Consider the following 23424-nt stretch of genomic DNA (forward strand, 5'->3'; position numbering starts at 1 on the left):
CTGCAGGAAGTATCTTTGTTACTGCCCAAACTTTTTAGTGTACTCAAAATACCTTGAAAAAAAGGAAAAATAAATACCGTTGAGGAAGAGAGGACTCTGTAAACTGCTAATCTAGTACTCATTTGAAGTTGTTTTCCCAGCTTTTAGTCTCACCATTGTTGGTAAACAGTGACTTATGGCTTGTTGTCTCTGTCCCACTTACCCTCTCTCCCCACCTCCTCCTCCTCCAGTGTGTGTGTTAGAGAAGAGAATTCTCCAAAACATGGCTGCTTCTTCCTAAAGTTCAAGAGTTTCAAAGAAGTGAGTCATAAGATGCTAACCCTGGTAGGAGCAGGTGGCTTGACCCCAGGTTCCAGCTTCTGCCTGAATAGCTCTTGGGCTGCAATCAAGTAAACAGTGTGACTCCTAAGTGAGGCCAAAGCTGACCAGGGCATTGGTTGGCGAGAAGGCTATTTCCAGTTCCAAAGGCAGCTTTCTGTTTACTGGAACAGCACCCATTAAGAAAGTTTCTTTATGGATGCAGCAATTTCTTTTTCTTTTTCTTTTTTTAATGTGCTTTGATGTTTTGCCTGCATGTATGTCTGTGTGGGAGTGTCAGTCCCTTAGAACTGAAGTTACAGACAGTTGTAAGCTGTCATGTGGGTACTGGGAATTGAACCCGGATTCTTTGGAAGGGCAGTTAGTGTCCCTAACCACTGAGCCATCTCTCTAGCCCTGTATACAGCAATTTCTAAATCCTATACTAATTTGGTGTATGAGTTGTATACATTTATATTTATCTATTTTTATTCCATTTAAAGTCAGAAGGGGCTTAAGGGGAGCAGAGTGGAAGTGAGACAGAGCCTGTGTGTGTGTGTGTGTGTGTGTGTGTGTGTGTGTGTGTGTGTGTGTGTGAGAGAGAGAGAGAGAGAGAGAGAGAGAGAGAGAGAGAAAGAGAAGAGATTCTTGGTCTTTTAGAGATAGAGGTCTCATTATGTTGCCATGGTAGCCTTGCTCTCCTAGACTGAAGTGATCCTTGGGCCTCCGTCTCTTTAGTAGCTTGGGCTACAGTCATGCACCATTGTTCCTGGTTTGGTCTATGCTTATTAAAAGCTGTGAGTATGGTAAACACACATGGACAAGGGCTAAGGGAGTGGCTAAGAGCACAGGTCTGAGCTCTTGCAGCTTATCTCTTAGGACCAGTGAACAGATTAAAATCCTCTGTGCCGTACCTGGGAGGCGGTATGTTTTTAATAAATGAATGCTATTGATATCCTTACTGCTGCTGTCACTTAAAGGTTTTTTTGTGTGTGTGTGCTGCTGAATGGAAGAAAAAAAACTTCAGTGTCTTTATGAGGCTGAGGAAGCAGGCTCTGCAGATTGAATATTGTGACCACCAGTGCAAATCAGACATCTTGTCAGTGGGTTGTAATGAAGTATACTATAAAGGAAGTGGGGGGGGGCGATGTGTGTGCCAGGCCCACAGATGGAAAAGACAAGAGGAGAGAAAGGGAGACATGGTCCCTGACAAAAGCCACATGGGGCCTAGAACATTCTCACCTGAATAATAAAACTGGATCTGGAAGGCAAAAAGGAAGTCTGAAAAAGACATCAAGCAGTCCATGGCATCATCCATGAGCACGATCCTGAGGTGATGAGGGAGAGAATCAGAGACAGAGAATTTCACGTGTGTGTGCCTTCGAGGAGGGAAAAAGATTATACACAAGTTGTTTCTAGGCCTCCAGTCTCCTTTGAGGCTGTAGCATATTGGGGAAAAGGGTCCTAAAGCAAGCTCCTCCTATGGTCACCTCACTTCTCCATCAGCTGAACCGAACTGAGCACCCTGCTCCAAGGGCAGGCTCCCAGGTCAGTCTCAGTGGCACCAGTCAATGGAGCATGGGCAGAGTGGGGTGGAGGCAGAGAGAGGGTGCGATTGTAACGCAGCCAAGACTTCTTTTCATATACTTAAGCAGTAAGTCCTTTCATCCTCTACTGAGGACCATTTAGTTCTGAATAAATACTGCTGCTCAGAAAAGGCAAAAAAGAACAGCCAAGGGGTTTAAAGGGGTCTTGGCAAGTGGTGCTGAGGTTTAACAAGCTACCAAATGGCCAGAGCAGTGACAGGCACCTCTACTCTGGGACATGGAGGATAGGTTGGGGGCAGGGAGAGTGGGCTTCACTTGAGAGGGTCAGAGAGGTCACATCAGCCAGCGGTGCTGTAGAGGCCACTGTAAGAGCCTGTCTCCTCTCTTCCTGCTGGGCACTCTCGGGAAACCATTTGACTGGTAAAGAGATCACACCAAGGCCATGTTCATACTCTGTTCAGGGATGTAGCTGAAGGGGGACAGGAAGAGAAGGAAGTTAGCACTTGCTGGGCTCCAGCCGTGTGCCAGGCAGAGTGCCAAACTCCTCTGCTGGAGTGGAGCTGGGCCTCCAATCTGTTTCTGACAGGGCCCTTCTGGCTCGTCTTTATTTTTTCTTTCTATTTTAGATTGTTCAGTTTTGCTTTGGGGTATTTTTCTAAATTTCTACTTCCTTGAATCAGAGGGTCTCCAAAGTGGCAAGTGGATCAGCTTGAGAGTCAGTGTTATTTACTCTAGAGAAGGGACCTTATGAAGGATACTGTTTGAGTACGAGCTTTTCCTTTGAATTGTGCAAAGCAGGGCTAGGAGCAGGGTTAGAGATAGGGGTTAGGGTTATATTCCTGAAGACAGAGAGGGGTTCCTAGGTAACTGTAATAACAATAATAGAGCGCCCTGCTCCACACTGGGCACTACAGGCCGTATTTAGCTACCTTTATTAAATTTCACCCCATAGCACCATAAGAGGTTGGACTTGTTACTTCCTTTTGTACCTGCGGGGGCTTTGATCCCAAAGGAGTCATCTTAGGAAAATACAAATATAACTTGTAAGTTTGTGTGACACCAAAGGTCCCACTGCTTCTTTTAAAAGAAGGAAGAAACCCAGTGCGTGCCTTATCCCCCAGCCCTGGAGAAGCATCAGGTAGAACTCTGGTCTACATGGAGAGTTTCAAGACAGTCAGAGCTATTCAGAGACCCTTTCTAAAAATAACAAAAGGCACATGAGACTCGGTAGCTTGTACATTAGCTTCTGGAGCTTATGTATATTCTTTCCCATATATATGCTAGGGCTGTAACTGTTTCTTATGCATCTCTTGGGGAGAAGGAAAGCTGCCTCCACTACCAGCTGGGAAACTGAGGCCAGAGTGGGAAGTAGCAATGTTGCAAGGGGGCACTCAGGTCCCTCACCAGTGGCTGGGGAACGAAAAGCACCAAAAGGTTCCCGTGACTTCTAATAACCTGAGGGAGGGAGGGGGTGGCAGGCAGGGGTGGGGAGAGAGGGAAGGAGAGAAGTGGGATGGGGGTGGGGGCTGAGGGAGGCAGAGTGAGCCCGCTTCAGACATCTGGACAGGAGGGAGTAGAGACAAGGTCTGGGGTTAGTGGCTATCCACTGCAGAGGCAGAAGACGCTCCACCAGGAACACACAGGGAGGACGGGCCATCTCAGGAGGAGAGGAGAGAGACCTGTGCCTGCTGCTCTCCGCCAAAAGCAAATGACTTCAGGAACACACAGGAACACACAGGGAGGACGGGCCACCTCAGGAGGAGAGAAGGTAGAGGCCAGTGCCTGCTGCTCTCGGCCAAAAGCAAATGACTTCAGGAGAGAGAGCACTGGGCTGAGCCTCACCCCAGGAAACCACGGGTGGTGCCTTGAAGTTTTCAAAGACCACAAATGCTGTTGATTTGTCATTATATTGTGATATAATTAAAATACCATAAAATCAGCCCATTACAAATATATAAACCAGTGTTTGGTATTCTGAAAACATGCTCAGTCATCACAACTGCTAGTTCCAGAAGTTACCTCTCTTTGCATTTCTTCCCCATCAGCTCCTGAGGCAGACTCTGCTTCCCAGAAGCTCCAAGCAGACCCTGCCAGCAATTCTCTGGAATTTTAGGAAAAGGCTCCCTAACCCAGGCTACATACAGGACAAAACTACATACCCTGTCTCACCTCAGAACTGGCTCCAGCTTTCTGTCAGAGGGTTTTTTGTTTTTGGGGTTTTTTTCCGTTTGTTTGGTTTTGGTTTTTCGAGACAGGGTTTCTTCTGTGACTTTGGAGGCTGTCCTGGAACTCGCTCTGTAGACCAGGTTGGCCTCGAACTCACAGAGATCTGCCTGCCTCTGCCTCCAGAGTGCTGGGATTAAAGGTGTGTGCCACCACCGCCCGGCATGTCAGAGGGTTTTAAAAGACATTTCTTTTTAGTTATGTCAGTGTGTACGTATGTGCATGTGAGTACAGGAGCCTGGGCATTGGAGTTATGGCAGCTGTGAGCCCTGGGTGCTGAGAACCAGAGTCAGGTCTTCTAGAAAAGCCACAAGCACTTAAAAAAATTATTTAACTTTATTTTATATGCATTGGTATCCCCTAGAACTGGAGTTACAGACAGTTGTGAGCTACCATGTGGGTGCTGGGAATTGAACCAGGGTCCTCTCGAAGAGCAGCCAGTGCTCTAACCACTTGGCTATCTCCCCAGCATGCCAGCCACAAACACTCCTAACCACTGAACCATCGCTCTAGCCATTCTTGATTAGAACCTTAGCTTCCTTTTATTGTTTAGTTTCAGGGTTTATTTAAGTACAAGTAACTTTAAATACACACAAGCTGTGTGTGTGTGTGTGTGTGTGTGTGTGTGTGTGTGTGTGGTGGGTGTGTGTGTGTTAACCCCACACCCACCCTGCTGTGCAGCTAGCTGCTGGGACTGTGACCTAACAGCCAGAGAGACAAAGTTCCTATATATATATTATTTATTTTACATCCAGGCCAGCACTTCCCTCCCCCCTTCCCCTCCCAGGTCTTATCTACTCCAGGAATGTGCTGCTTTTTTCAGGATGGCTTTGCTGTTCTAGGAGGAAACACCTTGAGCAGTCTTTGCACAGAAGAATTTGTGGATCAGGAATGTGTGCCTGTCACCTGCCCAGGAGCAAAGTCACTGGGAGTGGGAGCTTATCTGTTTGTTGCTCACAGAAGCAGTGCTGGGCACAGAAATCTGGCCCTTGAATCTTTTCTGCAGTCTGTTGTCAGTACCCCTGGGATTCTAAGAACTGGGCTTACATTTGAATTACTAGTCATGCTTGTGCCAGAAACACCACCACCACCACCACCACCACCACCTCCTCCTCCTCCTCCTCCTCCTCCTCCTCCCCTTCTCTTCCTCATCCTCTTCTATTTTGTTTTGTTTTGTTTTCAAGACAGGGGTTTCTCTGTGTAGCTCTAGCTGTCCTAAACTTACTCTGTAGACCAGGCTGGCCCTGAATTTAAGAGATCCAACTGCCTCTGCTTCCCCAGTGCTGGGATTAAATATGTGCTCCACCACCACTCAGCCAAAAACATTTCTTTTCTTTCTTTTTTTTCTCCCCCCCGATGTTGTTTTGGAGGCTGTCCTGGAACTAGCTCTGTAGACCAAGCTGGTCTCGAACTCACAGAGATCTGCCTGTCTCTGTCTCCCGAGTGCTAGGATTAAAGGCGTGTACCACCAACGCCCGGCTTTTTTAAAAATTTATTTATTATTATTTTATGTACATTGGTGTTCTGCCTACAGGTATGTCCCTGTGAGGGAGCCAGATCCCCCAGAATGGAGTTACAGACAGTTGTAAGCTGCCATGTGGATGCTGGAAATTGAAATTAGGTTCTCTGGAAGAACAGCCAATGCACTTAACCTCTAAGTCAGATCTCCAGCCACCCCCAGAAACATTTCTTGATCCTTTCTTTTGGGCACCATGAGACCTAAGGGTGGCCATGATGCTCAGAAGGCAATGATCCCCTCCATCAACATACTTTTTTTTTTTTTACTTTTTTGAGATAGGGTTTCTCTTCGTAGACCAGGCTGGCCTTGAACTCACAAAGATCTGCCTGCCTCTGCCTCTTGAGTGCTGGGATTAATGGCATACACCATTACTGCCTGGCTGACATGGGCACTGTTAAGGAAGAGATAAGGAAGAGAGACCAGCCTCTCTTTGAAGATGGCTCAGTATGGCAGAGTGGAGTCTCAGTGGGGGGAGACTTGGCTTTGTTCCTGACATTTTCTTGGCTGAAACTGATACCTGAATCAGGAATGCCAGTGAGCAAGTGGAGGAGGCAGGCAGGGGTAGGACCTTCTTTCTAGGGGACAGGATGCTGGGTTACAGGGCAATGTGTGAAGAGGAGAGAGGCTTTTCTATTGCAAGTAGTGCACTGGATGTCACAAGCTGAACCAGGTTCAGGAGGTTTCCTTCCTCTCTACTTCCTGGAGATGTAGAGAAGACCTGATGGGCAGCAGGTAGGAAGAAGGATGTGAGGTATCAGAGTAGAGGGATTAACCAGCTAAGGGTTGAGGAAAGAGACCATGGGGAAGGACCATCTCTGCCCCTGGACTGTAAGATCTGCCAAATAATACACATCAGGCACTCACTAAGGAAATACCACTGAAGGAAGGAATGCACGAACAAGGAGAAAGGTCGCACTACCCTAGTCTTTGCTCCTGGCCAGGTGAAAGCCACATTCTGCACCCTGCATTCTGTGGACAGTCCAGTAAGGAGGAGAATAGAGTCCTGGAGAAGCAGGTCACAATGATAGGGAGTCTAAAAACACATCAGCCACACGGCTGCATTAGATGCTCTGGCTTGGCAGAGGAGCTAGGAGGAAGTCATGTTATACCTGCTTCTCACAGGGCTGCCTCTGAGGACAGCAAGTAGATCTAGAGCTAAGCACTGGACTTTTCCAAGCTGGGACTGTGGCTGACTTGTTTTTTTTTGTTTTGTTTTTTTTTTCCAGACAGGGTTTCTCTGTGGCTTTGGAGGCTGTCCTGGAACTCCCTTGGTAGTCCAGGCTGGTCTGGAACTCACAGAGATCCGCCTGCCTCTGCCTCCCGAGTGCTTGGATTAAAGGCGTGTGCCACCAACGCCCGGCCGTGGCTGACTTGTGAAGCAGGGAGCTGCTCATTGCTGGAGATGTTCATGCAGAAGTTGAGAGGTTTGTATTTCCAAAGGGCTTCTTTTAGCCCTGACAGTGTCAGCTGTCCCAGCCACAGGTAGAACTACTGCTATTCTTGCTAGCACTGGTTCAGGTAGGAGAAGAGCCAGTTGTCCAGAGGCTGTGGCTGCAGAAGATTCTACAAAACTGACAGGAAGGTGCTTTTAGATAACTAATTGGTTAAAGGCACCTACTGCCAAATTTGAGGACCTGAGGTCAATAATCCAGACCCACATGATAGAAGGGGAACTAACCTCACGAGATGCCCTCTGACCTCCATATGTGCACCATGGCATGCCGCCCACCCCGCTAAGTAAATGTTTGCTTTTTCTCTATTCTATTTTTAATGGTGTGTGTGTGTGTGTGTGACAGCCAGAGACAGCCAGACTGTGGATGTCAGAGGGATCAGATCCCTTACAGCTGGAGTTACATGTGGCCTATTAGCTACCTGATATGATTTCTTAGAACTGAACTTGGGTCCTCCGCAAGAGAAATACACACTTTTAACTGCAAGAACAATACAGGCTTTTAACTGCCAAACCATCTTTCCAGACCCTTACTTTTAAAAATAGAAAAATATCTTTTTTTGATTTTTAAAAATAAGGAATTGGAAAGATAGCTAAGTGGTTTAGATAGTTAAGTTGTTGCTCTTACAGAGGGCCTGGGTTCAGTTCCGATCACCCATTCCCAGTGGAGCTAATGCCCTCTTCTGACATCCACAGCCACCAAGTATGCTTGTGGTATGCAAAACACTCATATGCATAAAATAAAACCATAAATAAAAAACAAAACCCAATCTATATAGCCAAGTGTGATGGCATGTGTCTGTAGACCTAGCATTCTGGAGGCTGAGGCAATGGGACAGTTAGTTCAAGGTCAACCTGGTCTACATAATGAGACTCTGTTTCAAAAAAAAAAAAACAAATTAAATCAAGGCAAAACAAAACAGACACAAACACCACATGTAGGACTGTCCATCTCCAAACAGATGCTCTGAGCCATGAACACACTGGGCATTCGCTTCTTGCTCTGAACTCCAGCAGGATTGTGGGAAAGGCAGGCCGGAAGCTATGACCCTGCTTTTGTCTTTCCTGACAGGGACAATCTGAAGTTGTACATCTGCACAGACAACTCCTTCATCTTGAACTCAGATTCGTCACCCCAGAACTCCCCAGAACCTTCCTTGAGACAAGGCCATCCACATGTGCTGTTTTCCAGTGGACAGCCGTTGGCTCAGTACCCTTCCTGCCAGAGGCCTTTTGCTAACATGCCAGCTGCCTCTGACACCTGGAGGAGGTTGGCCACCCTGGCTTTGAAGTGGAGCCAGCAAGGAACTGCTGCCAACAGGAGTCTGTACAAATCTATTGGGTCATGGAGGGACCCTGCAGGCAATGCCTCCAGGACAGAGAGAAGGCCTCTGGGGAGAAACACAGATGCTCTGGTTCAGACTGACTCTGAGCAGAACCATGTGGAGGGTGGAGTCCAGGGCACGCAACTGGGAAGAAAGCGTAGTTGGCAGGATCCAAGCTAGTCCCAGGGGGTTGGCTGCTCTCTTCCTTGCTGACTTCCACCAGCTGGGACAAGCTGGCTGGCTGGGAGGGAAGTGGGTGCCAAGCTTGCAGATCTAACTCACTGGCGCGCCAAACTCCTCTGCACCCCCTAGTCCCCTTTCCCTGAAACTCTAGGTTTGGTGACTCGGGATCAAGTCTCAGTTCTACAACTGGTCTCAATTCTGTGTCTCAGTTTCTTCATACACAAAGAAGAGATGAACATGCTTTCTAGAGCAAAGGACACTGAGAAATGCAATACGAGGATGTTCTTTGCCCAGGGTTGCATATGCACTCAGGAATGTGAGGTGTTGTCAACAGGAGGAGCCTCTCTGGGTTAAGGTGCCGGAAGAGCCTAAAATAGCAAATAAAAGTGGTTCAGTGGAAGTAAACGCGGCCAGCTCCGAAGCCAGGGAGAGGCTGCCAGCCGGAAGCTGGCTATTTAGCTTCCAGCCCACTTTTGGGGGAACCAGCTCTTAGCCAAGGCCCCAAAAGAGAGCTACTTTACATGACTATACCTCTCTGGAGAGGTCATGTGACTAGTGTCCTTCCTTGGGACAGCTGAAGCGTGTCCCCAAGTTGATTTGTGCTAACAGGGTACCCTGGCAGACTGTTTTAATGTCAGGGCTGTGAGGACAGCACAGTGATAAGACCAGTGGGGACCTGACCCCACAGTCAGGGAGCACACTGCAGGGAAGGGTTCCTGGGTCTCTTTCTTCTGGCTGTGTGGGAGACATACTGCCCCAGTCCAGCCCTCAAAAGGCATAGGACAGGGAGGCCACAGGTTTCCCTCGGCACCAACCTTCAGGGAGCTCTGATCCCATCTACCCTGAGGGCCTGACAAGTTTGACCCAGGGCAATATTTTTTTGTTCTTTGTTTTTCGAGACAGGGTTTCTCTGTGGCTTTGGAGGCTGTCCTGGAACTAGCTCTTGTAGTCCAGGCTGGTCTCGAACTCACAGAGATCCGCCTGCCTCTGCCTCCCGAGTGCTGGGATTAAAGGCATGCGCCACCAACGCCCGGCTGACCCAGGGCAATATTAATAACAACAGTGCTTAATATCCATTTTCCTATCTTTTGACTAAAATCGTATTTACGTGTTTGTGTATATGGAGGGGGACAGCTCATGCCACAGTCATGCCTAGAGGTCAGAGGGCAGGTTCAGAGAGCCAGTTCTTTCCTTCTCCCATGTGGGTCCCAGAGATGGAACTCAGGTGTCATCTTAGCAGCAGATGCCTCTCTACCTGCTGAGCCCTGTCTGCTAGTACTGATCTGTGAGATACATTCAGTAAGCGCATTTACAGGGGTACAGAGATTCAGAAGAGCATCATAAGCTAACCAAGATCACAAGCTAGAATCTAAGGAGCTCTCATTCAAATCCAGGTCTTTCTGAATCTTGAACACAGGTTCTGGGCCATCTGCTTTATCTGTTAAGAAAACACAGCCCTGGACTCTGTGTTGGCAATACCCTCCTCTGGGCCTCTGCCCCTGCGTTTGCTGTTAGCTGTCAGTTCTGGTACCTGTCTGCAGAAGGGCTGGAGACTCAGGCCTGCCTCTGCTGCTTCTCTGCAGACAACTAACAGCCCCATTATCCCAGCACCGCCGAGAAGCCTGAAGTCTTGGGTGGACTGCCACACAGATTTGGGGAAGGTAAAGGCCAGAACTTAATGTGTGCAGCCTAGAAGATCTCCTTCTTCCTGCTCTCCACATGTCTCTCTGCAGGCTCCACCACTGGAAAGCCTAGCTGCTTTGTACACATTGCCTGGAATTCTCTGGCCCTCTCACTACTCTGTGTAGTCAAACCCTGACTTTCCCTTTTCATTTGAGAGAAGTACTTAAATTCTCAGATTACTGTAGAGAATAACATAACACCTGTGTTCTTCAATTCAACTTTTAAAAGTTCTTTTGGTTTTTGAGACAGTCTCATGTGACTCAGGCTGGCCTTGAATTTGGTATGTATTCAAGGCTAGCCTTGAACTTCTGATCCTCCTGCCAGGTGGGATTACAAGTGTATATGCCACCACACCCAAGTAAATACAAGTAAATATTCTTTTTGGGGGGGGGTCTTTTTTTTTTTTTTTTGGTTTTTTCGAGACAGGGTTTCTCTGTGTAGCCCTGGCTGTCCTGGAACTCACTTTGTAGACCAGGCTGGCCTCGAACTCACAGAGATCCGCCTGCCTCTGCCTCCCGAGTGCTGGGATTAAAGGCGTGCGCCACCAACGCCCGGCTTTGGGGGGGGGGGGTCTTTTGAGACAGGGTTTTTCTGTGTAACAACCCTGGCTACTCTGGGATTCACTTTGTGGACTAGCCTGGCCTCGAACTCACAGAAATCTATCTGCCTCTGCCTCCCAAGTGCTGGGATTAAAGGTGTATGCTATCACTGCCCTAGCCTAAGTAAAACATTCTTAGAACTAAAAAGTTCTCGGTCGCGGCCGCCATCGGAGAGGAGCAGCCATGGCCCTGCGCTACCCCATGGCCGTGGGCCTTAACAAGGGCCACAAGGTGACGAAGAACGTCAGCCAGCCGGCGGCGCGGGCGCCTCACGAAGCACACCAAGTTCGTGCGGGACATGATCTGGGAGGTGTGCGGCTTCGCGCCCTACGAGCGGCTCGCCATGGAGCTGCTCAAGGTGTCCAAGGACAAGCGCGCGCTCAAGTTCATCAAGAAGCGGGTGGGCACCCACATCCGCGCCAAGAGGAAGCGGGAGGAGCTGAGCAACGTGCTGGCGGCCATGCGGAAGGAGGCGGCCAAGAAGTACTGACCCCCGTTTCCCAATAAACGTTGTGCAGGCAGAAAAAAAAAAAAAACTAGAAAGTTCTCAAACTTCTGAAGTCTAACATAACAAATATTCTCTTCTACTCTTTCAAAAACATTTTTTTTCGGGGGGGGGGGGGGTGTTTCAAGACAGGGTTTCTCTGTGGCTTTGGAACCTGTCCTGGAACTAGCTCTTGTAGACCAGGCTGGTCTCAAACTCACAGAGATCCACCTGCCTGTGCCTCCGGAGTGCTGGGATTAAAGGCGTGCGCCACCAACGCCCAGCTGACCAGGCTGTTGTTAAACTCACAAAGGTCTGCCTCCTTGTGCCTTGGGTGCTGGGATGAAAGATGTGCACCACATTGCCTAGATCAATTTAACAACAATGCAAATAGTACCAGGAATTGACCCCAGGGCCTTTTCTCTACATCCTGCCCTCTTCATCCCTTGTCATTTGAGATAGGGTCTCACTAATTGCTGTGCTCACCTTGAATTCACTCATGAATCCAGGCAAGCTTTGATGAACCTGTGATCCCCTTACCTAACCTCAGTAGTTAGGATTACAGGCCTATGTCACCAGGCCAGGCTTTGTTTACTTTTGACATGGATCTTATTATATTACCAGACAGAACTCAAATTCCTGAGCTCAAGGGATTCCTCATTCATAGCCTCCTATGTAGCTAGGATTTCAAGCATATGTCACCAACTTCAGCTTTTTTGTAGTCCATGGTACTGGGGACTGAACTCATGACTTTGTGCATGCTAAGTTCTGCTACTGGGTCATGCCCCAGTCCCCAATTTTGCTGATGGTATCTTTTGTTGAACAGACATTTATATTTTAATTCCTTGTTCTAGTGTAGTTGGTTGTGACCCCTTGGGGGAGTATCCCATATCAGATATCCTGTATTTCAGGTATTTATATTACGATTTATAACAGTAGCAAAAGTACAGCTATGAAGTAGCAACGAAATAATTTTATGGTTGGAAGTCACCACAACATGAGGAACTGTGTTAAAGGGTTGAAGCGTTAGGAAGATTGAAAACCCCTAGTCTAGTAGTTAGCATTTGACATTTGAGGCCAGGGTTCAACTTGCCATTGAGAAATATCTGCTTCCTTGATGGTCCCTCTCCCGTCTCTTTGGGATATCATCCCACAAAAGCAAGGACTTTTTGCTTACTGTTCTAGCAGCAGTGCCCAGAACAGTGTCTAGCAGGAGTGGCACCCTTGCTCGATGAACACTGATTGCTGAATTAACAGTTTTGTTTGCGGACAATTCCATTTGCCTTGCTCATTGGGTTTGGGCTTTTTGTAGCATGGTTAAGAATTCTTTTGCTACTTCATACCAAACACTCAGCAAACACTTGAAGAATGAGTACAGGGATGAGATACTACTATTCATTCACTATACTATATATGTATTTAAATTTTTTTAAATTAAAAACAATTTTTTGAGACGGGGTATCACTATGTAGCTGTGGCTGAGCTGGAACTCACTATAGACACCAGGCTGGACTCAAACTCACAATATGCCTGCTTCTACCTTCAGAGTGATGGAATCAAAGGTATGGGCCACTATGCCTGGTTTCCATTTGTCAACTGTTGCCATTATTTTCTGGCAGACTGGAGTCCTATCCCGAAAGTCATCCTTATATCTATAGCTTGTGTTTCCCCTACTGTTCTCTCTAAGAGCTTCTGACGTTACACTACGGTCTTTGATTCACTTGGAGTTGATTTAGTTAAAAGGGTTTTCTGTAGTTGTAATAGCTAGACCTGCATTTCCAAGCAGCGCCCAGATGCTTGCCTCTGCCTCCTGATTCCTGGGATCGAAAGTGTATATCACCACGCTCAGCCCCTACATTATTATTTTAAAAATCTGATAATCTGATCACTTTTCAGTCTTTGGGCTAAAGTCAAGTGTAAAAAAAATTGGTAATTTATTGGGGCATATGACATGGGTTTTACATGGATTATCTCATTAAAGTCTTAACTATTAGTTATCATTTCTATTTTATAGATGGGGAAACAAACTTAAAGAGATTAACTAATTGTTTTTTGAGATACGGTCTTACTATGTAGCTCAGGCTGGCCTGGAACTCACTGTGTATCTTGGGCTGAACTTGAATTTATTCTTTCTCAGGAGACTATCGGGGTTCTAGGCACGAACCACCATCTCTGGCAAAGTTAAAGAACTTGAATAAGACCACAGGCTTGCTGGCGAAGGACCTGGCATTTGAACCCCAAGGGCTGTGTGGCTCTAGCACCTATCAGGCTGTACCATGACTCGGGGACTTTCTAGAATATAAGTGACTGTGTCTAAAACTGGACTTTCTATGAGTCTTGTGCTGTTGGAGCACTCCCTGCATTTATTCCTAAAGCAATGATGACAGCAGTGCCTTTCCTACTCGGGGCAGATTTCTTGATGAGAGGTGTGGTCTCTGGTGAGGGAGATGTAAACAGCATTTCAGATGACAACAGAGAAGGGAATGTAAGCAATTTAATCCAGGCCAGGCAAAAATGCTAGAGGGAGCCTGTGGGTAACACTTTAAACCAGTGGTTCTCCAGTGTGGCTCCCAGCCCATCCACATCATCAGGGACACTTTAGAAACATGAACCTTTGGAGCCCTGCCCTAGAACTCTTGAACTCTGGCTTAGGCCACTACCTGGAGTCCAAGAAGCACCTCAGGGGATTCTGATGCTAGTTTGGAGGAGGAGCACTGCTTTAAATCCATGCTTGGGTTGGAGTTTCCAAATCTTGTGTTGCTTCAAACGGCTTATAGGTGACAGTCCCCTTGGTTCTGCTGGGAGGACAGAGGCAAAGGCTAAGCAGGTGTGGTCTTGTCTTTCCTTGGTGTCTTGTTAGACATTATCTTTTGAGTGTTGTGAAGGGGGAAAAATCAGAACACTTTGATTTGTTTTTAAATAAAAACCCACCTTAATTATTGTTATTACTATTATGTGCATGGATATTTTGCCTGCATGTCTGTGCACCATGTGTGCATATTTCCGGTAAAGACCAGAATAGGTCATCAGATCTGGAACTGAAATTATATAGGTGGTTGGAAGTCGCCATATAGGTGCTGGAAACTGAACCTGGGTCCTCTGGAAGAGCAGCGGTACTCTTACCTGCTGAGCCATCTCTCCAGGCTACATTAAAAAATCTGGTAATAATGTCAACATTATCATAACAATGAATTATCTACTCACTTACTGATATACTATATACTCTTACTTCATTTTGGTTTTGGTTTTGAGATAATATGTCCTGTATCTCAAGTTGGCCTTGAATTCCTGATCCTCCTGCCTCACCTTCTGAATACTAGGAGGATAGGCATGCACCACTGTGTTTGTTTTCATTAATTATTATTATCATTATTGTTGTTATTATTATTATTGAGACAGGGTTTCTCTGTTTAGCTCTGGCTTTCCTGGGATTTGCTTTGTAGACCAGGCTGACCTTGAACTCAGAGCTCTGCCTGCCTCTGCCTCCTGAGCCCTGGACTTAAATTAATATTTAGTGAATTTGCTAAACAATTAATATATTTGTCACTGAAATTTCACAAAAACTCTACAGTTATTATTATTCTCACTTTATAGAAATGGAAACAGGGCTCAGCACAGTTAAGGGAGATTCTTATTGCCATTCAGTAAATGGGCTCCGGTGGGCCAATATTTACCTTTTTCTTCTTCCTTTTAGGTTTTATTTGTTATTTTTAATTATGTGCATTCAGTGTGCCTAAATGTGCAAGTGAGTGTAGTGCCCATGGAAGCCAGAAAAGGGCGTTGGATCATGGAATTAGAATTAGGGGCAACTGAGAGCAGCCTGACATGGGTACTGGAAACCTAACTTGAGTTCTCTGCAAAAGCAGTAAGCACTCTTAACCACTGAGCCATCTCTCCAGCTCCCACATCACACATCCACCTCTTTCTAAACCTGTGCTCCTCTAGGTTAAGTTTAAATGATACTACTTTTAACCGATATTGCAAGTTTACTCCATGCAGGGCATTATTTTAAGCACATTACAGACAATTATTATTGCCACCTTACAAATAAGGACAGTGAGGCTCAGAGAAATAATTTTCTCAAGGGCACAAGCTAATAAATCCAGAGGTCCGGCTCCAATCACATGCTCTTGTTTTGCAGGGCCGAGGATTGAACCAGGGCCTCACACATGCTATGCAAGTGCTCAGCATCACCAAGTGCTCTCAGCCATCCGGAAAGCTTCCTAGCTTAGAAGATGATGAGATGGAGATGCTCTGGTGACCAGAGGGGATAACAGGCCTAGCTTTTTTCATTCCTGAACGAACACTGAGGTGGAAGCGGGTCTCTGGCTGGGCTGCAGTTGTAGAGAGTGTTAGCTCTTTCCTGTGCTCTTAGCTCACACCTGCTGCCCCGTGGTCTGGCCGGAATACTTGCTGCCCTTAAGACAGGCACTTGTGGAAATGCCATGTCATGCTCAGGCTCTGGCTCACAGCTGCCTGTGGATTACATTCTTTTCCATATGCATCACCACAGACTGGAGCCTCCTGCAGCCTGTCCCCAGGCCTCAGGGCCCTGAGTAAGTAAGCTGGCAGTGGATGGTGAGGGCAGTTGCTCTTCTCGAAGGAGTCAGCCTTACAGACTAACCACCCACATCTGTAACTGGTCAGAAGCCTGGGCCCCTGGATGGGGATGCTGGCAGTCTGACTTTCAGGACAAAGCAAGAAGAGTTTCACAGTCCAGAGGCATTTTGGGGTAGCTGCAGTTTTCCAGTACACACAGCTAGAGTAGAGTGTGGCATGAATGTCACTGAGGAACAGAGGCTGACAGAGAAGCCTGACACTCACTCCTAGGGAAGAAACCTAATTCTGAAGTCTGAATTCATTTTTACTTTGCAGTCACTCCCCTGTGGATCTCCCTGGTGCTCCTGTTATTTGTACGTGTGTGCTCACAATCCCCTCATATTGCTGTTGGTATGGCTGGTTCTGATGTGTTCATTCCTCATAATGGAAGGGTGCACAGAAGCCTCTTTTTTTTTTTTTTTTTTTTTTGGTTTTTCGAGACAGGGTTTCCCTGTGGCTTTGGAGGCTGTCCTGGAACTCGCTTGGTAGACCAGGCTGGTCTCGAACTCACAGTGATCCGCCTGCCTCTGCCTCCCGAGTGCTGGGATTAAAGGCGTGCGCCACCAACGCCCGGCTCAGAAGCCTCTTTGTATTGATAATTGTGCAAAGTATATATTCATGCCATGGCATTAAGAATTTTGGTTTTTACCAACATTTGAGATCAGAATTTTAAGATCATATTGGGCTACATAGTAAGACCTGTCGTAACAAAGAATTCATTTTTGTTTTTAAACTTTTATTTATTTAAAAAATTAGATTTATTATTAATGTGTATGAGTATTTTGTTTGCACTTATGTCTGTGTACCACTTGCATGCTTGGTGGCTGTGGAGGTCAGAAGAGGGCATTGGATCCCCTGAAACTGGAGTTATTGACAACTGTAAGATGCCATGTGGGTGCTAGGAAATTGAACCCATGTACTCTGTAAGAACAACAAATATTCTTAACGGCTGATCCGTCTCTCCAGCCCATGTTTTTAAACTTTTAAAATAAAGATCTTGTCTATGTGTGTGTAAAATGGTGTACAAGGAATAGTCACATATCCATTTACTCATACATTCATTCATTCACCACACATGCACAGGGTATCTGTAGCATATATATGCAGTTCGTGTGTCTATGTGCACATATAAAGGCCTTAACAGAGCCAAGGATCTCTGGGAGCTGGAGTTACAGGTGTTTGTGGGATGCTGGCTTGCTATGCGGGTCTGGGATCTGAACTCCAGTCCTCTTGCCTACGCAGTGCTCCTAACTGCTGAGTCATCTAGACCAGGATTTGTGGTCTAGAATAACCTATTATTTATAATCTTGCAGTGCTTACACAAATCTGATTGTTAGAAGCATCTGGAGAAATGGGTGTGGCAAATGCAAAGCTGTGTCTTAGTCCAATGAGTTTGCCATATACTACCAAGAATGGGAAAGGAAGGGGCTGGAGAGATGGCTCAGGGGTTAAGAGTACTGGCTGCTCTTCCAGAGGTCCTGGGTTCAATCCCTGGTACCCACATGGTAGAAGTAAAGAACCCTACAGTGGTTCTTTGACATCCACATGTATGCTTCAGCATGAATGCATGTCCCCTCACTCCACAAAACAAACAAACAAATAATAAAAGTAAATTTGCAGGGTGCAGTGATGTATACCTTTAATCCCAGCATTTGGGAGGTAGATCTCTGTGAGTTAAAGGCCAGCCTGGTCTACATAGTGAGTTCCAGGACATCAATGGCTATATAGAGAGACCCTGTCTCAAAAACAAAAACAAGACGAAAGAAAGAGAGAAAGAGAGAAAGAAAGGGAAAAAACCCCCAAAAAAAACAAAAATCAAGAGAGTAAGCTAGAGAGAGAGAAAGAGAGCAAGAAAAAGCAAGAAGCCAGCCACAAGGGACCATATGTTACAGTATAATTCCATTATTTGAGGTACATTTCTTTTTAGACATGGTTTCATTATGTGTCCTAGGCTGGCCTTGATCTCACAATGATTCATTTGCTTCGGCTTCCAAGTGTGTGCCATCATCAACTGGCCAATTCCATTTAGTTGAAATGCCGAGAACAGGCAAACCCACAGAGACAGAAAGCAGAGCAGTGCTCACTCACCTAGCTCTGGGGACATGAGACACTGGAGAGCAGAGTCTAAATTGTGTAGGATCTCTTTTGAAGGTAAGAAAAATGTTCTAAAGTGGACTGTGGTCATGGGTGCGTGGCTCTGGAAAAATTCTAAAAGCCATACAATTATGCACTTTAAGTGAGAAAAGCATATGAATTGTATCCCCACCCTCAAGAAAACTATCAGAAGAGAAGCATTTGATGAATAAGCAAATGGACAACTGGGTGTAAGAGGTGGTGGCTTTTGCTCTTACTGTCACTTAGAATGGGGTCCAATGGGAGGTGAGAACTACTCGTCTTCCATCTATCCACACATTCATTGGTTCAGCAGACATCCCAGCAGGATGATGCTGACTGATGGACTCAGCAGCAATGAGGATGTGTGGATCTTGCCTGCTCTCTGGGACCACACATTTAGTGGCTGCTCCCCCCCCGCCTTTTGAGGCATGGTCTCACATGAACCAAGGTTGGCATTGGCCTTGGACTCTGGACCTTCCTGCATTAGTCTCCCCTGGAGTGCTCAGAGGATCACAGGTATGCTCCACCAGGCCCAGATCCTTCGCCTTATCAGAGTTATATTTCTATTCTTAAGTCCTGACTTTTAAGGCACGAATTCCACCCCCAATCTCTTGGGCTGAATCTTTTCATGAGGACAGGCATAACTGAAATATGTAAACTGAAGTGGAACAATGAAGACAAATGATTTTAATAGGACTCGTTTTGGAAACTGGGTGCTTTTTAGTAAATAAGATATTTTGCTCAGCTTGAATATGCAAACCTACATCACATTTGTGTTAAATGATTAAGTTAATTCTGGTATAGTTCAACTACTTCATTTGGTTAAAAAATGTGAGTGACAGTAAAACCAAACAAGGGTTTAGGTGCCCCTAACACCCTGTGCTTACCCCACAGTTCTGGGTTAACCTCAAACTCAGAAACCTTCTTTTAGTGTACACCATACTATCTGTCCCTCAGCTGGGGCTTAGTCCTTCCATGCCTTTCCAGGCCTTGACCTCAACCTCTGGATTATAAATTATCACCCACTCTTGCTCCTCTTTCCTCAAAATATCCTCCTCTTCCCTCCCTCCCTCCTTCCCCTTCCCTCCCTGCCTCCCTCCCTCCCTCCCTCCCTCCCTCCCTGCCTCCCTCCCTCCCTCCCTCCCTCCCTCCCCCTCCCTCTGTCGAGCATGCGTGTGTGTGTGTGTGTGTGTGTGTGTGTGTGTGTGTGAGAGAGAGAGAGAGAGAGAGAGAGAGAGAGTGTGTGTGTGTGTGTTTACATGCATTTGTGTGGCCCTCTGTTTTTACTTCACTACCCTCAGACACTGTCTTCAGACCCCAAGGCTCCCTGTGAAAACCACAAAGGACCATTTGGTTTCCCTTAAGAAACAGAAAGTGTACAACTGTGGACAAACCTTGAAGGCCAGTTTCTCTGGTTTCTCTCCTAATCCACCTACCTCCACCCTCCCACCCCACCCCAGGGTTTCTCTGTGTAACAGCTCTGGCTGTCCTGGAAGGAGATCAGTCTGGCCTTGAACTCAGAGGTCTGCCTGCCTCTGCCTCCTGAGTGCTGGGATCAAAGCATCTAATGGCTTTTCTGAGACATGCTGTTCTGGTTTTTCTGAGAAACTTTGCTCACCAGAGTGCAGCTGGTTTGAAAACTCTGACTTGGGACATACATACCTGGCCGCCTTCTGAGTGAGCTCCAGGGGGAAATCTGGGCACAGTAACTGCAGCAGACAGTGGTACTCCCTCATGGTCAGCAAGTCTGCAGTGCAATGGAAAGGAGCGAGTTAGGACTGCAGTTCAGGTCACTGTCCACCTTTTGGTCATTTCATGGGTTTTGGGCCCAGTCTTGTTACAATACTGCTGTGATTTGAAAGCCAAGTCAGTGTAAAGGAGTGAGATTTTTCTTTCCTCTTTTCCTTTTTCTGATACAGGGTCTCAATATGTAGCTCTCGATGGTTTGGAACTATGTAAACCAAGCTGGCCTCGAACTCACAGAGATCCACTTGCCTCTGCCGCCTGAGTGCTGGTATTAAAGGATCGCACCACAGCTGGTCCAAGAGATGAGATTTTAGGACCGGTATCTCTACCAAGCCACCCCTGGATGAAGCACCAGTTACAGCATTTGGATCAGAGTGAAGAGAGGAAACAAGAGAACAGCTTCACCAGCCTTCCACCCTGTTTTCCCTGACTCCCAAACTGTGGGTGAACAAGTCATGCAAAGCTGTTTGAGTCTGTCCAAAGTCTCCGGCATGGCAGTATTAGCCACTGCATGCCCAAAAAGCCATCTACAAAATATCAACAGGCAGTGAGGCAAACGTTGTCTGCTCAGAGCTGGGGTGGGATGGGGTGGGGGGAGAAGAGTGGGGAGACGCTCATAGCACAGAAACCACAGACCTAAGTGCTCTGCTCCCCAGGACTGCAGCAGGCTGACTTCTTTGGGTATCTGCACACATATCTGGTCATCCTATTGTTATAGGAAGCCAAGACAAAGGTCCAAGATATATAGTTGTGGCAAACAAATAATTCCTGATCTTCAGTGGGAGGGATGAGCCCGGAGTTTTGTGGGCCAGATTTGCAAAGGGGTAAATCTTAGGAAGGGTCACAGTGGCTGGGCATTGGTGGCACACGCCTTTAATCCCAGCACTCGGGAGGCAGAGGCGGGCAGATCTCTGTGAGTTCGAGGCCAGCCTGGTCTACAAAGTGAGTTCCAGGACAGCCTCCAAAGCTACAGAGAAACCCTGTCTCAAAAAACAAAAAAACAAAAAGAAAAAAAAAGGGTCACAGTGTCCTGAGAGAGGAACCGCACCTACGCTTCTCAGTTGTTTTGCTGCAGCCTGTGCTACAACTAAAAGACTCTGGATCAGTTGGGCAGAACAAGTCTTCAAGAATTCCCAAGGAGCAAAGGCTTTCAAACATGGAAGGCCACAGGCACAGGGAAGCAAGAGCAGCCCGGCTGCAAGGATCCTAAGTGGGAGGAGGGAGCCAGAGGATGTCTACACTGGGGAGTGATGATGATGATCACAGGCATGTGGTTTCTTTGGACCCAAGTTAGCCCAGGCCACAGGAATCCACATCTCCTGCCCCTGCTTGTTTGCTAGATACTTTTCTAAGACAAAATCCCCAAATCTCCAGGGTCAGGCCTGGGCTCCAACCACTTTTTCATCAAAGCTCACTTCAAGGTGGGGGCACAGAGTTAAAATAACCACAGTGCCAAAGGCTGGGGCACCAAAAGAACAGACTCAGCGTCAATGTAGGTCAGGGGATCAAGAAGGTTTCTGCGGCCTTGACCGTGGCATGCTGGGCTGCACAGTCTTTTCTCACTCATTTGGCCCCAGGCAGGGTGGCAGGAGTTATATGCAAGCACAGTAGCAATAGCTTCAGTGTCACCACTTGGAGCCAGGAGCAGGAGTGATGGGCGGAGGAGGACACTTTCCAACAGAGTGCTGCCTTGGAATCATCAAGCGCTTCTCTATGCTAAACTCTGACACTGTTGTTGGGAGTGCAGCCAAAGACTGCACAGAGATTAGTATTCATTTCAAATCACCTGGATAGTCACCTTGGGAAGATGTCTATGGTGACAGCGGGAAGATGTCTATGGTGACAAGTTAGAAGAAAACAGCAAGGAGAGGAATTAATCTCTGCCTCCTGGTTTCCAGAGCTGAGTTCCTGTGTAGTTTCTTTCTTTCTTTCTTTTTTTTTTTGCTTTTAAGGTGCTTGGGGTCAAACTTAGACGTACTACACAAGTGCTCTACCTTTGAGGTACACCCCCAGCTCCTTTTTTTTTTTTCCGAGACAGTATTTCTCTGTATTGTTTTGGAGGCTGTCCTGGAACTAGCTCTGTAGACCAGGCTGGCCTTGAACTCACAGAGATCCATCTGCCTCTGCCTCCTGAGTGCTGGGATTAAAGGCATGGGCCACCAATGCCCAGCCACCCCAGCTCCTTATTAGGTTCTCTGTATATGTCCAGTGTGTGTGTGTGTGTGTGTGTGTGTGTGTGTGTGTGTGCGCGCGCGCGCGTGCCTCTCCACTGAGAACAACCTTGAGTATTGTTCCTCAGGTGTTGGCAAACTTTTTTTTGAAGTTTGTAAATTTTTTAGAAATTATATCCGTTCTGGGGATTGAACTCAGGTCCTCATGCTTGTGAGCTATGTTGCTCTAACTGACACAGTTCAAATATATAATTTATATAAATTACTTAGTACCGCTGTAATGTAACAAAGGCTCTTAAAGCTACTAGAGCCAGCGATGTCCTGCCCACCACCTCTGGAATGGACTCTCCCCAGAGCTGCGTGAGGAAGGCAGTCATAGGAAGAGACCCAGAGAAAAACAATCGAACAGCAGTGGTCAGATAATATCAAAGTCAGGGAATTGCAAGGGAGGGCCACCCTGCACCTCTGCAGATGCCGTACTGCAAGTGGAAACCCTGGTTCCAAAACCCAACCTCTGCCCCGCTGGCTCGGCTTCCAACCCTGGCTCCTTCAGTCAGGCAAACTGCTTCATCTCGCTCCATCTCAGGTTCTCTGCAGTAAGCTGGGCCGGCTGTGCTCACTTCTCAGGATTCAAGTCAGAAGAGATGCTATCTCTACAGTACTTAGCAGAATGTCTGGATTTTAGCAACATCAAACACTTGTGGAGTTGCCTTGGTTTGTTTTCAAATCCTGGGGGTTAAAGACAGGCGAGGAGAGGAAACCAACTTCTGAGGTGACTTTTTTTTTCTTGGTGCATTTGCTTTAATCTAGAGCATTCAGGCTTGGATAGTCTTTGTCAGGCTGCCTGGGTAAACTCATTCCACTCTTCTGTACCCACTTGTTTAATATTGACCGTGTCTCCTGCATCCCAGGCACAGCATTGCAGGGATGCCGTGGTCTCAGCAAGAGCTCCAGAGGTGGAAGGGCCCTACCTTGCTCAGGTATTTGTTAACTCCAAAGGCTGCTGTGCACACTGGGTTCTTTGGCTTTCAGCACTCTCTCCAAAAATTCAAAGAGTTTCCTGCAGTCTTTTTGTGCTACAAGCACAACAGTAACAGGAGCGAATGGTTTTCCAGTTCTGCTCTGTGCTCACTATTTACTATGGCCTGGCTCTTCAAGATTTACATGCTTTTTCTTCTCTCTCTCTCTCTCTCCTCTCTCCTCTCCTCTCCTCTCCTCTCCTCTCCTCTCCTCTCCTCTCCTCTCCTCTCCTCTCCTCTCTCTCTCTCTCTCTCTCTCTCTCTCTCTCTCTCTCTCTCTCTCTCTCTCTCTCTCTCTCTCTCTCTCTCTCTCCTCTCCCTCTCCCTCTCCCTCTCCCTCTCCCTCTCCCTCTCCCTCTCCCTCTCCCTCTCCCTCTCCCTCTCCCTCTCCCTCTCCCTCTCCCTCTCCCTCTCCCTCTCCCTCTCCCTCTCCCTCTCTCTCTCTCTCTCTCTCTCTCTCTCCC

At 47.0% G+C, this 23424-nt stretch overlaps 1 protein-coding gene and 1 pseudogene across 3 annotated transcripts in view; one reads left to right on the forward strand and one right to left on the reverse strand.

Moving 5' to 3' along the window:
- Window positions 1–23424, reverse strand: part of CUNH11orf49 (chromosome unknown C11orf49 homolog) — a 160573-nt gene that overhangs the window by 6779 nt on the left and 130370 nt on the right. For all 3 annotated transcript variants that reach the window (XM_040745819.1, XM_005064925.3, XM_040745820.1), the window contains 2 exons: window positions 19687–19771; window positions 1540–1625 (listed from right to left, as the gene is read on the reverse strand). In XM_040745819.1, coding sequence (XP_040601753.1) covers window positions 1540–1625; window positions 19687–19771 — 171 coding nt within the window. The remainder of the gene's footprint in view (window positions 1–1539; window positions 1626–19686; window positions 19772–23424) is intronic.
- On the forward strand, window positions 10973–11347 carry LOC121140424 (annotated as a pseudogene).

Source organism: Mesocricetus auratus, unplaced genomic scaffold (genome assembly GCF_017639785.1).
Source record: "Mesocricetus auratus isolate SY011 unplaced genomic scaffold, BCM_Maur_2.0 Super-Scaffold_100004, whole genome shotgun sequence".
In the NCBI taxonomy this organism is placed as follows: domain Eukaryota; kingdom Metazoa; phylum Chordata; class Mammalia; order Rodentia; family Cricetidae; genus Mesocricetus; species Mesocricetus auratus.